This window comes from Oncorhynchus clarkii, chromosome 9 (assembly GCF_045791955.1).
Source record: "Oncorhynchus clarkii lewisi isolate Uvic-CL-2024 chromosome 9, UVic_Ocla_1.0, whole genome shotgun sequence".
Taxonomy (NCBI): domain Eukaryota; kingdom Metazoa; phylum Chordata; class Actinopteri; order Salmoniformes; family Salmonidae; genus Oncorhynchus; species Oncorhynchus clarkii.
Window position 1 is genome coordinate 51,972,608 of NC_092155.1, and position 14,776 is coordinate 51,987,383.

The following is a 14,776-nucleotide window of genomic DNA, read 5'->3' on the forward strand; positions in this document are numbered from 1 at the left end:
GTTTCTACAACTTGGAGTCCAACTGTGGTAATTTCAATTGATTGGACATGATTTGGAAAGACACACGCCTCTCTATATAAGATACAACAGTTGACCGTGCATGTCAGAGCAAAAACCAAGACATGAAGTTGAAGGAATTGGAATTGTCTGCAATTGTCCACAGGATTGTGTCGAGGCACAGACCTGGGGAAGGGTACAAAAAAAGTGTCTGCAGCATTGAGTATCTTACATGTGTGATTTAATGAAAGTTTGATTTTTATATCATTTTATTTGAATTTGTCACGCTGCATTTTCCCTGGCTTTTGGCCAAGTGGGACGCAAGCGTACCATAAGAAGAAGTTGTTTTTTTTAAATACGTTTTTGCTTTGTCATTATGGAGTATTGTGTGTAGATTGATGAAGGGAAAAAAACTATTTAATCAATTTTAGAATAAGGCTGTAACGTAATAAGATGTGGAAAAAGGCGTCTGAATACTTTCCGAACGCACTGTACAAAGTAAAGAATGGTCAAATGCTGTCGGCATGCTAAAGTTGGCAGGTTTTTTGACTAGGAATGAAAGGGATATGAGGATGGACAGTCAGAATAAAATCTGAATTGGGTTCTTAGATTGGCTGTGTAAACAGCCTAAAGCAGTGGTTCTCCACCGGAGGTGCTAGTACCCCTGGGGGGTACTTGGCCAATCCACAGGGGGTACTTGAGATGACTCAGGAGACCATAGGGCTTACTGGTAAAATGCACAAGTAGGGTACTCCGGACAGAGAAAGACACTTGGTGGTACAGAAAAAAAAAAAAAAGGTTGAGAATCACCGCTCTCAACAGGGACAGAATTATCAAATGCTCAAAGAATACACAAATAATAGTTGTTGTTTTCTAACTGCAGGCATAGGAGAGAGAACATTTGGAGTGGTGCAGCGACCGGTCATCAACAACTATAAAGAACACAATCCCACAAAATGTTTGTGTGATTGTCGTTTGTCTCACGTCCTTTTTTCGGCATATTAGTTTACACACAATATGAACTCAGCAGGTGTTCGAACAGGAGGTGTTGAGCTATAAGTAAGGGATACATACTGACAACTGTAGAAACACGAGCGCAAATATAACTTCAGATCCACCTTCTATTCTCTACAAGTTAGGGAAACAACTTGCTCTTACTTTCCGAAATGACAAATCACCAAAGAGATTAGACATGGAATACATTTTACAGCCATTTTTATTGACACTGCATGAATATCATTTAGCTGGAGAAACAGTTGACAAATGCATACATCTGAAGGAAAGGAATAGTCCACTGGGGAAGCAGTCGAGTGCTGGGTTGTATATTTGATCTTTTAATAAAACCCTGAATGATTATATCTGTTAGTAGTTATGAGGACTTTGCTGCAGCCGAGTTTCGCAATTCAAACATTTAGGTAAAAGGGGAGAGGATTATTTAAATAAAGCACACAATCTTTAATGTATTGGAAAAAGTGCAGAGTGTACTTATCTACAGTATCACCTATTATACCCAATATACTCATCTGAATCAAAGTCCATTTTGTCTCCAATGGGTGTCTGGGTGTTCAAAGAAAGTTCCGGAACACATCCGCCAAACATGCCTATGGTACATTACTGTATAAACTTAGCATTACACAGATTACTGCTAAAAAAAAAAAAGAATTTAAAAATGTTAAAGATAAAAGTAATGTTAAATGACATTAACTACTGATGTACATTTATATCCCTCTTAATTTCAGGCAGATATGTAGACAGGATATAAGACTCGGGGGGGGGGGGGGGGGGGGGCTTCCAATGAACCAATCTGTTTGTTCCTAAAGTTTTCACTGAGGTCTGAAGTAAAAACATCCTCAAATAAGGGAAACTTGTCTCAAAGTGTGAAAGGCTAACACCAGTACACACGTTCACGTCCACTTAAACAATCCCACATTTCATCTGCCAAGCTACTGTTGATCAGTCACGTTGAGAAATCACTTAAAATAATACATTTGCTAAATTAGTCAAAGGCAAACTAAGAGCCCAACTTCACATGATCCAAGCTACCCTCATCTGGACCGTCACTCCAGTACACTGGGCCAGTTCTTCTAATAAAAACGGTAAAGGCCGGGTAACGACGCCAGATAATTATTTGTGAGGAGTTTCCAGTCCATGTGAAACTCAGAGACCATTCTGATGAGCTTGGCCAGAGGGAATGGAAGAGTTTCACTCAGACTACCAACACTGCTGTTAGACCTTAGCCAGGGGGAGATTAGTTCTCAAACTAATTAATCCTCCCAAAGAGAATCCTCTGTTTCTTAGTGCATCTATAATCTCATATCTTAACAACATATCAAAGTGGAGTTAAACCGGAATTACATCCATAAATCTAACCATGGGGGGGGGGTGTAATTGGGGATAGAGAAAGCAGCCAAAGTGACATTTGAAAGCAGGGCACAAAGCAGGCATCTAGCCAGTTCCTGGACAGCCTATTCAAGTTGACAGCAGATGCTCAAGCAGCCAAGGCCTCATCCTCTGCTGCAGTCACAGCCCTGGTGCTGGGTGCAAACTAAAAGAGCACAGAGATCTAACCCAGTGAGTCGAGACACCGGTGGTTTGGTCCAGTCCGCAATGCTAGTCAGACGATAGGCTATGCAATCTATTGAGGTTTTTGTCTAATTACTGTACTACTGGCTTTAGGATACTTGCTATTTTCCCCAGACATATTCAACTGGACACCGCATCTATAATCTATGCCGGATGTAAATCTTTGACAATAATTTTGCTTCATATGCAATACTTCTAACTCCGAGACCGATAAATTACTACAGTTGATTTTTCATATTCATATATACAGGATTCATACAAAAAAAAGTTGCAGAGTTTGAAGTTTAGCGAAATGAATAAAAACACAACAGCTTAAGCCTCTCTGTATGAGTAAGCAGAATGTCTCTTGTTATTCACGACATTAAACAATCTCTTGAAGATGTGAACCAGTAATGCACTGTCCTAGAGATTTCCTGGCATCCTGGTTCCTGCCAGCGTTGCATTCTTCAGAGCACACCAGTGTGTGTGTGTGTGGGGGGGAGGGGGGGGGGGAGCAGACAGAGCAGCCTGTCATAGAAGTCAGGCAACAATACACAATTTTTCTCAAGAGTTACAGAAAGAACCAAGACATGTTACAATAAGTACATTCAGTTGTAAAGCAGTTGCAAAATAACTACCCCCCCCCCCCCCCTTCCCCTCTCTCCATTTCTCTGCGTTCCCGGCCAGAAGTTCAGTCAGTCAGCATGGATGAATGTGTAGTGTTCTCTTATTAGCCACAGAAACAGGTGATGAGAGAGAGAATGAGAAGTGCTGGTCGGCGGGACTGGGTCCAGTCTTTTAGCCCATGGCTGAGCCAGCTCCATAACTTGAGTCTTTACTTAAACGGACAATCTCCTGAGACAGAACTTCAAGATCCTAAAAAAAGAAAAAAAACATAAATTGCTATTTTAATACCACAAAGCTGGGTACAAACAACAACCTCTGCTAATTTCTGGCAGCTTCATATCTAACTGCAAGACATTTCTTTCATCATGCATCCTCTTCCATTCTGATGTACTTCAGCTACAGACTACTGAACTTCAGAGAGTTGATTCAAGGTGTTGGAAAAGAACTGTAACAGTGACAATTATAGCGTGGAGGGTGCGGGGGAGCCATTAGACAGACGGACTCGGGCTCAGCTACAATCTCCTCCCATAAAAAGCCAACGTTCCTATCCTCTGTGTGCTCACTAAAGCAAGAGCCATGAAATATTAACAGGCCTGTTTGTTTCTGGGCTGGCGGCCCCAACAGGCACTAAATATTCATGAGCTCGCTGCCCGCCGCTGCCCCTGGAATCCAGAGAGAAGATGGGGGCAACCAGGAGCCTTGCCTGCCCATCTGCAGGTTCACCAGTAGCGAACACAACCGTCTTGCACTTCCGCCATGGCGCCCTGTCATTCTGCTCTGGTGGGCTGTGACACTGCTTCATCATGTTCTAGTGCATGATTAGGAGCTTATGCCTGAAGGGCTGCTTGGTAGCAGGAGGGAGGGAAGGGGGTGGGTGGAAAGGCATTAGCAGAGGAGGAGGAGGAGAGGGATAGGGGCAGCTACACATGGTTGCTCTCCCCTTGAGCACCCTCTTATCTGTTTAATCAGATCAAGATTTTTCTCATTTAAATTTGGATAAAAGCAAACCGTTATGTTGCTGTTAACAAGCATGGTACAACTGCCACCAGCGTTGGGATGCTCATGTAAGAGCCTGCAGCCGCTTCTTCCAGCTGCCATGTAAAGGCTTTGTGACTGAATGACAATTCTCCATGTCTCATTCTTGGATGAGTAATTTTGAATACAGTCTATCCCTTGGCATATTTTTGGGCACTGTAATTGAGCTCCTATCTGCATAAAACCAATGCATAAAGTTCTCAGAAAATGTATCATGCATAAATTATTATATTTTACGATGACAATGTCAAAGAGGATCATCGGCTCGGCTGTCTATAAATAAAATAAAAAGTGTATATTTCTTAATTTTGGATATCGAAGAGGACTAGAACAGAATTTCAGGCTAGCTTTATTTTTACGCAGAGCCAGAGTGCCTGCAAGTCCTATCCTAGATTTCTCGGGTGTCTTCCAAGCCAAAGTTTAAGCCGGGTGATTGTGTAACCTACAACTCCCCATGGGCACGCAGCACTCCTACACACTACACAGCCAAGGATCCAGACTGTCTCCAAGACCGACTACAGCACTACACCCCCTCACTGTAGCTAACCAGCTTACACACACACACACACACAAATATTAAACACAGACATCTCACAGTATTACTGATGCAACACTAAACAGAGCAGGGTCAGTTACCACTCAGTATGGACAGTGGAAAGAGCCCTCCCCCCATTACTTCACCACAAAATGCCAGTAGACATTTGATAGGTTTGTGTTCTGAGGTAAAAATCTGCATGAAGATAGAAACACCACACTGTAATCCCATCAAACAAATGAGACTGCGCCACCATGCTTTGCTTGGAGGAGACCCATTTCTATTTCTGCATAGAAAACCATTTGAACATTAAGGAGCGCCCACGCCTTGGCCTGTGATGAATACCCCCCCCCCCCCCCCCCCATGATGCGCTAGTCTCAGAGCTGGACGACAGCAACACACAGGCAGACATGCCACCTACACACGCACAGTCACACTGACTACACACACATCACCCAGTCAGTGGTCATTGGTATGGATCCCCACACTTTAACTACAGGCCCCAGGGATGTCCACTTAAAAACACATCCAATGTGTTTACGGAACACAAACCATTTAATTCACTAGCATGACCACCACCCTCAACAGCAACGGTTTCCCCAACCCCGCCTACCTTCTGTAGTGTACAGCAGCCTACCTTCTGTAGTGTACAGCAGCCTACCTTCTGTAGTGTACAGCAGCCTACCTTCTGTAGATGCATGTTCTTTGTCAGCTGTTCCTCCAACATGTTCTGCAGCTTCTTGTTCATCTCCCGCAAGTTCTCGTCCCCAGGCTTCACCAGGTCCCGGAGCACAGAGCCCAGACCATGTCCATGGCCCCCCACCTGGCCACCGTGATTGGCCACCGCCACCGCACCATGTGCTGCAGGGGAGAGAGGGAACAAATCAATTAAAGGATACCAACCTCCGGCATGCTTCATTGAACTAGAGTGTTTGACAAACCCAGGGAAAAACCTAGGGCCGTAGTTAACTGGCCCATGAATTATATCTAATGAACATTGTTATTTGTAACAAGACGCATGCAATTCTTTCAATGTGAATTATTGTTGTATCAATGTTCAATGGGTTACAGGAATTGAGCAGGACTTCTCTCTAATCCACATTATCTAATGAAATTGTATGTCTCTAGTAAAAATATAATTGTTTGCTGTACAGTGCCTTCATAAAAAGTATTCATACCCCCCTAGACTTATTCCACATGTTGTGTTATAGCCTGAATTCAAAACCGATTAAATATATGTTTTTCCATCGACACACAATACCCCATAATGAGAAAGTGAAAACATGATTAAAAGAAAATTGTATTGAAAATGAAATACAGAAACCTCTCATTTACATAAGTATTAATTCCCCTCAGTCATGTTAGAATCACCTTTGGCAGCAATTACAGCTGTGAGTAGTTCTGGGCAAGTCAAAAGAGCTTTGCACACCTGGATTGTACAATATTTCTCAATTATTCTTTTAACTATTCATGCTCTGTCAAATTGGTGTTAATCATTGCTAGACAACCATTTAAGTCTTGCCATAGATTTAAGCCCATTTAAGTCCAAACTAACACGGCCACTCAGGAACATTCACTGTCTTCTTGGTAAGCAACTCCAGTGTAGATTTGGCCTTGTGTTTTAGATTGTCCTGCTGAAAGGTGAATTAATCTCCCAGTGTCTGGTGGAAAGCAGACAACTAGGTTTTCCTCTAGGATTTTACCTGTGCTTAGCGCCATTCCATTTATTTTTATCCTGAAAAACTCCCACGTCCATAACAATTACAAGCATACCCATAACATGATGCAACCACCCCTAAGCTTGAAAATATGGGTGGTGGTAATGTGTTGTATTGGATTTGCTCCAAACATAACTTTTTGTCCTGAATACAACAGTGTTAATTACTTTGCCACATTACTTTAGTTCCTTCTTGCAAACAGGATGCATGTGTTGGAATATTTTTTATTCTGTACAGGCTTCCTTTTCACCATGTCAACTAGGTTAGTATTGTGGACTAACTACAATGTTGATCCATCATCAGTTCTCCCCCATCACAGCCAATAAACTGTTTTAAAGTCACAAAATCCCTGAGCGGTTTCCTTCCTCTCCGGCAACGGATCTAGGAAGGAAGCCTGTATCTTTGTAGTAACTGGGTGTATAGATACACCATCCAAAGTGTAATTAATAACTTCACCATTCTCAAAGGGATATTCAATGTCTGCTTTGTCTACAAATAGGTGACCTTCTTTGAAAGGCATTGGAAAACCTCCTTGGTCTTTGTGGTTAAATCTGTGTTTGCAGTGAGGGACTGCTTGACTAAAGGGCCTTACAGATAATTGTATGTGGGGCACAAAAATGAGGCAGTCATTAAAGAAAATGATGCTAAACACTATTATTACACACAGAGTGAGTCCATGCAACTGGAGGCTAATTTTTACTCCTGAACTTATTTAGGCTCGTCATAACAGGGGTTGAAAACTTTAACTCGACATTTCATCTTTTAATTTTGTATTATTTGTCGTCCCCCCCCCCCCAAAAAAAAACCAATTCCACTTTGACATGGGGTATAGTGTGTCTGGGTCAGTGCCCAAAAATCTCAATGTCAAAATAAATAAATATTTATAATCATATTTAGACTGTAACACAACAAATGTGGATAAAGTCAAGGCGTTTGAATACTTAAAGTTTTGATGTATTTATTTAACTAGGCAAGGTACTGGATCTGTGTTGAGTTCTGGTGCATCCAAGACTTATGCCGGATCATACAGTTCAAACACAGGTGGTGGCAGTGCTATGCTTCTCTGCTCAATGCAGTACTTGCCCCACCTCTCGGGTGGTCTGCAAGCTCAACTACACTGGTTACAATGTTCTACATGTTCATGATTAATGTTTTAAATGCAGCAGTATCATCCATTCATTAACCTACATCAATCACTCGAGAGTCTCACTCCTGCCTTGATAACATTATGTCAGCTGCTCCATTTCTATGGATTGTAGTCTGTTCTGGGTGGGGTACAGCCAGCTGTAGATCCCTGGTTAGGTAACCTCAAACCGCTCAACAATTTCCTAGAGGCCTTGGAGCAAATATCTGTCTGACTGATGAGAAGAAGATGACAGGTATACATTTGATGCCAAACAACGACAGTCGAGGTAAAATACTGAACCTCACGTGTGATAATGAGTTTAGGTCTTCTAGCGTACCCATAGCGCAGTTCAAGACTTAAAGCATAACATTTTCAGGTTTATTATAACTAGGGCATACCCATTTCTAAAGTGTCACAGGTTCAAACAAAGTGTTCCCATTACCAAAGCTTCTGGAAGTTTAAGTTAAAGGAGTGAAATTGAGTTATGCAATGAAACATTTGAGTTGAGCAACTGTCCCCCTAAACGCAGTTGGCTTTACCTAAAGATCATGGAAGCAGTCATTGGCGTGATATTGTAACTGGACAAGCTTACGGTGTGATTAATTGAGAACATATTTTCTATTGGGGGAGTTGTGATGCCAGTTTACAGCTGACATTTCCAGCTCTTTGTAGAAACAAGGGTCACCTCTTGAAAGTTGCAGTGCTTCTCTGGCCATGACTAGTCAAGTGGGTCCCTCCTGCACTGTCGCCCTGTTAAGTAGGGTTTTCCACAGGACGAGAGCAGTGATCGTCTGAACTGCCTCGGCTGCCAACGTTGTAAATGACACTATTCGTCGCTCAGTATACACTTTGTGGGGCAGGCACAGCCAATCAAGATCACTTTTCACAATCTGACACTAAAAACATCACGCCCATATTGAGCAGACGTTAAGACTAACTTTCTCTGAATCTCTGTGGCTTTTGTACGGGTGCCCAATTCATACGGGACACTTTGGAAATGGGTCTTTTAAAAAAAATGCTGTTTACCGTGACAAATCAAAATTGTGTTTTAGTACTGTAGCTGATAAAGGAACAGCGGTCTTATCAAGAAGCTGCAAGCTCGGCAAGGTAAGTGACAACACATTGTCAATGGAAACATTAGTTCCAACCCTGCTTGGCATTTCACTCACCCGTGCAGACAGTAGACAACACAAATGTCTTTCTATCATTGCTATAATACAGTACAGAAATGCTACGGTCCTGACTTTAAAAAGGTCACCCTTATATTCATGTGATTGTTCTAAGAAATTAACTTAATTGACAAATTAAAAAGAAAATATAAACAAACCTCTAAAGCAATACATGAACATAGCCTAGATATACTTGTTCTCCAAACCAATCTCTTCTTCTGGGACTAGCGCTGAGTGCAGTGAGGGGAGACTCAGTTGACTCAGAGCAGAATAACATAACCCAAACTGACATCTGCAACACCGGCTCGCTGATGCTGAAAGCCAGGCTGAGATCACAGATGGAAGATAGACATTCTCAACTCCCTTTAACCAATGATACCTCTAGTCAGGGGCGGCAGGTAGCCTAGCAGTTAAGAGGGTTGGACCAGTAACCGAAAGGCGTTGACTAGGTGAAAAATCGGTCTGTGTCCTTGAGCAAGGCACTTAACCCTAATTAACCCTAATTACTCCTGTAAGTCGTTCTCGGGTTAGCTAAAATGTAGTCAAATAGTTATTCTACTTTGCCCTGGTATGGGAATAATTCTACAGACATTGAAAAAAAACACCAGTCTCCCTAATAGGTGACAATTGCTTTTCTCATCTAGAATCATGGAAACCTTCCAGGTCTTTCTTCTCCTAAGAGCAGTGTGCTGCAGAAGTGCACTGATATGCCAACATGGCTGAACAGTAACGTTACTAATCTAAGTGGTCCTGCTGCTACTGAACTGCTGAAGCAACACAGTGAGCCGTGGCTGGCTGCCACCACACAGCTACTACAACTGCAGCCCTGCCTGCTGCCAGAGTCACTACAACTAACTGCAGCTCTGCCTGCTCTCAACTCCCACAGGATCACAGTGTGCTAAGTGGAAACACTGACAGGAAAAATACAGGCTAGATCTATAGAAATGTAGCCCTGCCTGTTTAAAGTGTATGCGTCATTTCTTGTAATGTACCCCCTCGTCCATTACAGGTGTCATTCCCAGTGATGAATCGCTCATTTGCAAGAGAGTTACAATGCTCACTTAAAAACAACTTCATCATTATAAACGACTTTGTGCGGAGCAATCCCAAGACAGGTTTTCCATTAAACAAGTTCAGAAAATAGAATAACCATCAAGTAATTTGACAACACATTTCCCAAGTCTTAACCTATTGTTATTAATTACAACCTATAAACGTCAACTTGAAGGCTGCTTTATAACGGACTCATATCCTAACATTCTTGAAGGTTGTGAAGTTCCTGGAGTTCTCCATGCAGAACAAACAGTGTTGGATGAAAAGGTTAGAGGCTACGTCACAGTGGGAGCAGCCGTGTACAATACTAGGCGAGAGGCAGGGGTTACAGACTGCAGCAGTAGGAAACTTACCCAATCTGACTTCTCCAGCAGGGAAGAGCACTTAGCCAGGAGAGGAAGCTCATCTACAAATAAACTCCCTGTCCAACTCCACACATGACTGCGGCATTGTACCTGACTGCTCAATTAACCAACTCCCACAATCCCTTCTACACTCTCCATCTCTCTCCATCACCAGACTGCAGTCTTACACATCACGTCAAGACACTTCCTCTATTACACTAACTGATAGATAGAGATAGATAGAGAAATGAAGTAGAACAGAGTGCCAGTGTGCTCCTCCACAGAAGCCCAATGAACTGATTCAGAGATGGTTCATCAACATGCTGGTAACGTGTGGAGAGTTTGTGAATCATTATCCATCAAGCCCTTTCATAAGATGTGGAAGATCTCAGTGAACAAAATCCGCTGAGGAAAGCAGGTTGGAACCATTTGAAAAAGGATTAATCAAAGAACTGTCACTGTGTACACCACCAGTTTACAGCAGCACAAGTGTTTACATTACCATTAGCTACAAGAACATGATGTGGTGTCATTTAGTTGCTGATGGGACTACGTTATGACGCAAGGTGCAGCAGAGCAGACAGACAGCAGTAGGCTGTGTTGACCAGGTAGGCAGTCTGGCAGGCACTGTAACATTACTGTGTGCGCCTCCCATCTCACCAGCAGGGCTGAGGTCTCAGTCGGCTGCTGCATTATTGAATATGTGCTGGGTTCACTCAGGCATGTCTGCACCCTGAATCATTTAAATCCTGCTAATGTCAGCTCTCATCTAGCACCGTGCCCTACTGCCTGCTTTCTGGAGGCTAGGCCCTTCATTTTTCCACAGCCTACACAGCCTTCTCTGCGGAATTCTCGGATGCTGTTATGGGGGGGGGGGGGGGCAAGGTTATTTAACCAAAGATATTTGCCACTGCTGTCCCACCCGGTCTCCTGTTGTTGAACCAAAAAATAGCTGCACTAACATTACACAGTATGTCTGGCTGTAAATATGGCCTTTGTATGATCATTCTAGGGATGCAAAGGTGCATTAAGATGGCGGCCCCCATGTACTTTATACAAATGCCTTGTTTGCCAAGTTCGCCATATGTTATACTGAACAAAAATAAAACACAACAAGCAACAATTTCAAAGATTTTACTGAGTTACAGCTCATAAGGAAATCAGTCAATTTAAATAAATTCATTAGGCCCTAATCTATGGATTTCACATGACTGGGAATACAGATTTGCGTCGGTTGGTCACAGATACCTTGAAAACCAGTCTGTATCTGGTGACCACCATTTTCCTTACACAGCACGACACATTCTCCTTAGCAGACTGTTGAATATTGTCCCACTCCTCTTCAATGGGTGTGCGAAGTTGCTGGATATTGGCGGGAACTGGAACACATCGATCCTGAGCATCCCAAACATGGATGACGTGTGGTGAGTATGCAGCCCGTGGAAGAACTGTGACATTTTCAGTTTCCAGGAATTGTGTACAGATCCTTGCGACATGCATTATCATGCTGAGACGAGGTGATGGCTGCGGATGAATGGCACAACAATGGGCCTTAGGATCACGGTATCTCTGTGCATTCAAATTGACATCGATAAAATACAATTGTGTTCATTGTCGGGCAAACTGCTCGCCCACACGTGGTTTGTGGTTGTGAGGCCAGTTGGAAGTACTGCCAAATTCTCTAAAATGACATAGGCAATGGCTTATGGTAGAGAAATTAACATTAAAATGATCCAGCAACAGCTCTGGTGGACATTCCTGCAGACAGCATTCCAATTGCACACTACCAGAAAACTTGAGACATCTGTGGAATTGTGCTGTGGCAAAACTGCACATTTTAGAATGGCCTTTTATTGTCCCCAGCACAAGGTGTACCTGTGTAATGAACCTGCTGTTTAATAGGCTTCTTGACGTGCCACACCTGTCAGGTGGATGGATTATCTTGGCAAAAAGGATATATGCTTACTGACAGGGATGTGAACAAAATATGAAAGAAATAAGCTTTTGTGCGTATGGAACATTTCTGGGATCTTTTATTTCAGCTCATGAAAACTTTACATGTTGCGTTTATATTTTTGTTCAGTGTACATTGCCCTCAGTTTTGTATTGGCATTAGCACAGTATAGAATTATCCCAGTTCTAGCTCCAAGACAACGGCAATTAGAAAAAATTATTGTGCTGATTTACTGGCCCATTGAACCATGTCGCGCGCAGTAGTTTAAAAAGTCTGTCGATAGTGCTAAAACAAAGACGCCATATCAGAATTTCTCCATCTTTATGCACCTTCGCCATAAACATCAGGTTGAGTGTCTGCTTTCATGTGCACCCCTTTGACAGACGTGAACATGTTAATACCTAGCAACGCTACAAACTGTTTTCAATAAGTGTGACAAAACACCCTCATAAAATATATCAAGTCATGTTCACGAGCAACCTTGTAAAATGTTTACACAATGCCGTATTTGAATAGACTAAAATACTGCCACCATTCCAGCTAAATGAAAACATGCAACTAGCCAGTAGCAATATGTAAGCAAGAACCCCCTCCCCCGAAAATAACCAAAAGTTGTGCTAGCTCTCATATCTCACACCTATTTTCCCTTTAAAAATATCAGATAAAGAAATGTTTTTTTCTTCACCCTTCTGTTTACACAATCTGACAAGCCCAGACAACTGGAGACCTTCAGCTTTTATAGCACAACATTTACAATTAGAAGAAACTGGCCATAATGGAATCTAGCCTGGCATTAAAATGTTAAATCAGCCAGTCATGAAATTAAAACAGGAGGAGAGCACACAGACAGTGGTAGAAGGGAAAGCTCTTCTCTTATAAGCAGGGGATAAGAAGTCTAATCAACTTCCTCTAAATGGGGATGACTGTGTGAAACACAGTAATTACCATCATCTTGTGGTTCTAAACAAAGGTTGTTACAGGGCACAGGATGTACTACGAATCCTACCTCCACCCCTCTGTAAACTGGCATCAGTGTGTGTCCTAAATAGGGTTGTCACAATAAACAGAATTTTTACTCCGATACCAGGTTTAGTATGAAGATACCAAAACAATACCCTGGGGTGGGGGGGGCACTAGCCTGTCGCAGAATGGCACTTAGTCCAGACAGATATTGAGTTCAATATAATTACATTACATTTTTGTATGCATTAATGAATCAAATTATACAATCAATTTGACATTTTTTTTATCAAACTAACTACATAACATAAATGGTAATCATTTATTTGAATGGTAAATCTCCAATGATAACCTGGGTAACTCAATATGTAGTCTATGCACAATTCAGATGAATGTATGTTCAATAAGTGTGTGCATGCATCAAGTTATTGAGCTTGTTTTGGCTGATTTCATGGGGCTACAGATTAAGAGAAAAACATGTTTCCCTTCCATTTGAGACTTATTTTATTGTACTGATTAGCATAGAAGAAGCAATCTCTTACATGATAAAAGCGCTGTCGAAGACCCGTGACATCATTAACACACAGCTCCAGCAAAGGCGGTGCAGTATGAAGATAAGCAGAAACTGCTTCTCCAATAGAAATCCTGAGCACACTTGGAAGAGATGTGATGTCGACATTGGCTAGCTAAGCTCACGCACAGAAACACATTGGGTCTAACGGTTGTCTCGCGTCGAATTGAATCAAACCCCGGCCTGGTCTGTTTCGAAAACGTTCCCGGAAGTCTTGCGATTTCACCTCTACCTTACCTGACACCTTAGACCCACTTCAATTTGCTTACCACCCCAATAGATCCACAGACGATGCAGTCGCCATCGCACTGCACACTGGCCTATCTCATCTGGACAAGAGGAATACCCATGTAAGAAAGCTGTTCATTGACTATACCTCAGCCTTCAACACCATGGTACCTTCCAAGCTCATCATTAAGCTCGGGGCCCTGGGTCTGAACCCCGACTAAGTGAATTAATAAAGTTTTTGGTCACAATCAGTTTTGAAATCAGAAATATTTTGCATATCACAAACAAGGTACTAGGGGTAGTGAACTGATCTCAGCTTCAGCAGTAAGCGAGCAAGGAAAGTTAGCCTACAAAGTTGGATGCTACCGGTATCTTCTTGCACTGTCAAGTGTTATATCCTGTAATGGACATTGCGAACAGTAATTAACAGTTTCAACATTGCTACATGGCGTGTTGCATTATTCAAGTGTGTCAACTTCTGTGCAGCATAAGTGGTGACACAGCCCAGACTCCCAGTGAGTGCAGTGGTTGTTCAGAACAGAATAGAGCTGGCAATGACTAAAGTGGAGCAGCCGCGGTAAGCTCGCTCTATAAGGGGACATCGGCTGCGCTGATAGACTTGATCCTCAAATCAGTAGATAACGTGAGACACATTTTACAGAAATACCGAAGGGTAAACATAAATAAAAGTAACAAAGTTTCAGTAAACCATGCAACACTCATCCAAAAATCTCTTGTCTACTAAATCCTAAAACATACTGTAATAAATTGTACTACATACTATTTATAATGTACTATTTAGTGAAAATGAATGCAGTAAGCCACAAATATCAACATACTAGGCTCATTCATACTGACAATGCCTTATACCGCCATACATTCATTTTTGGTGCAGCC

General features: G+C 42.2%; 1 protein-coding gene across 2 annotated transcripts in view; it reads right to left on the bottom strand.

Moving 5' to 3' along the window:
- Positions 1–1,195: 1,195 nt before the first annotated feature.
- Positions 1,196–14,776, bottom strand: part of LOC139416515 (GRIP1-associated protein 1-like) — a 39,442-nt gene continuing 25,861 nt past the window's right edge. For both annotated transcript variants that reach the window (XM_071165214.1, XM_071165211.1), the window contains 2 exons: positions 5,442–5,617; positions 1,196–3,435 (listed from right to left, as the gene is read on the bottom strand). In XM_071165214.1, coding sequence (XP_071021315.1) covers positions 3,358–3,435; positions 5,442–5,617 — 254 coding nt within the window. In that variant the 3' untranslated portion in view covers positions 1,196–3,357. The remainder of the gene's footprint in view (positions 3,436–5,441; positions 5,618–14,776) is intronic.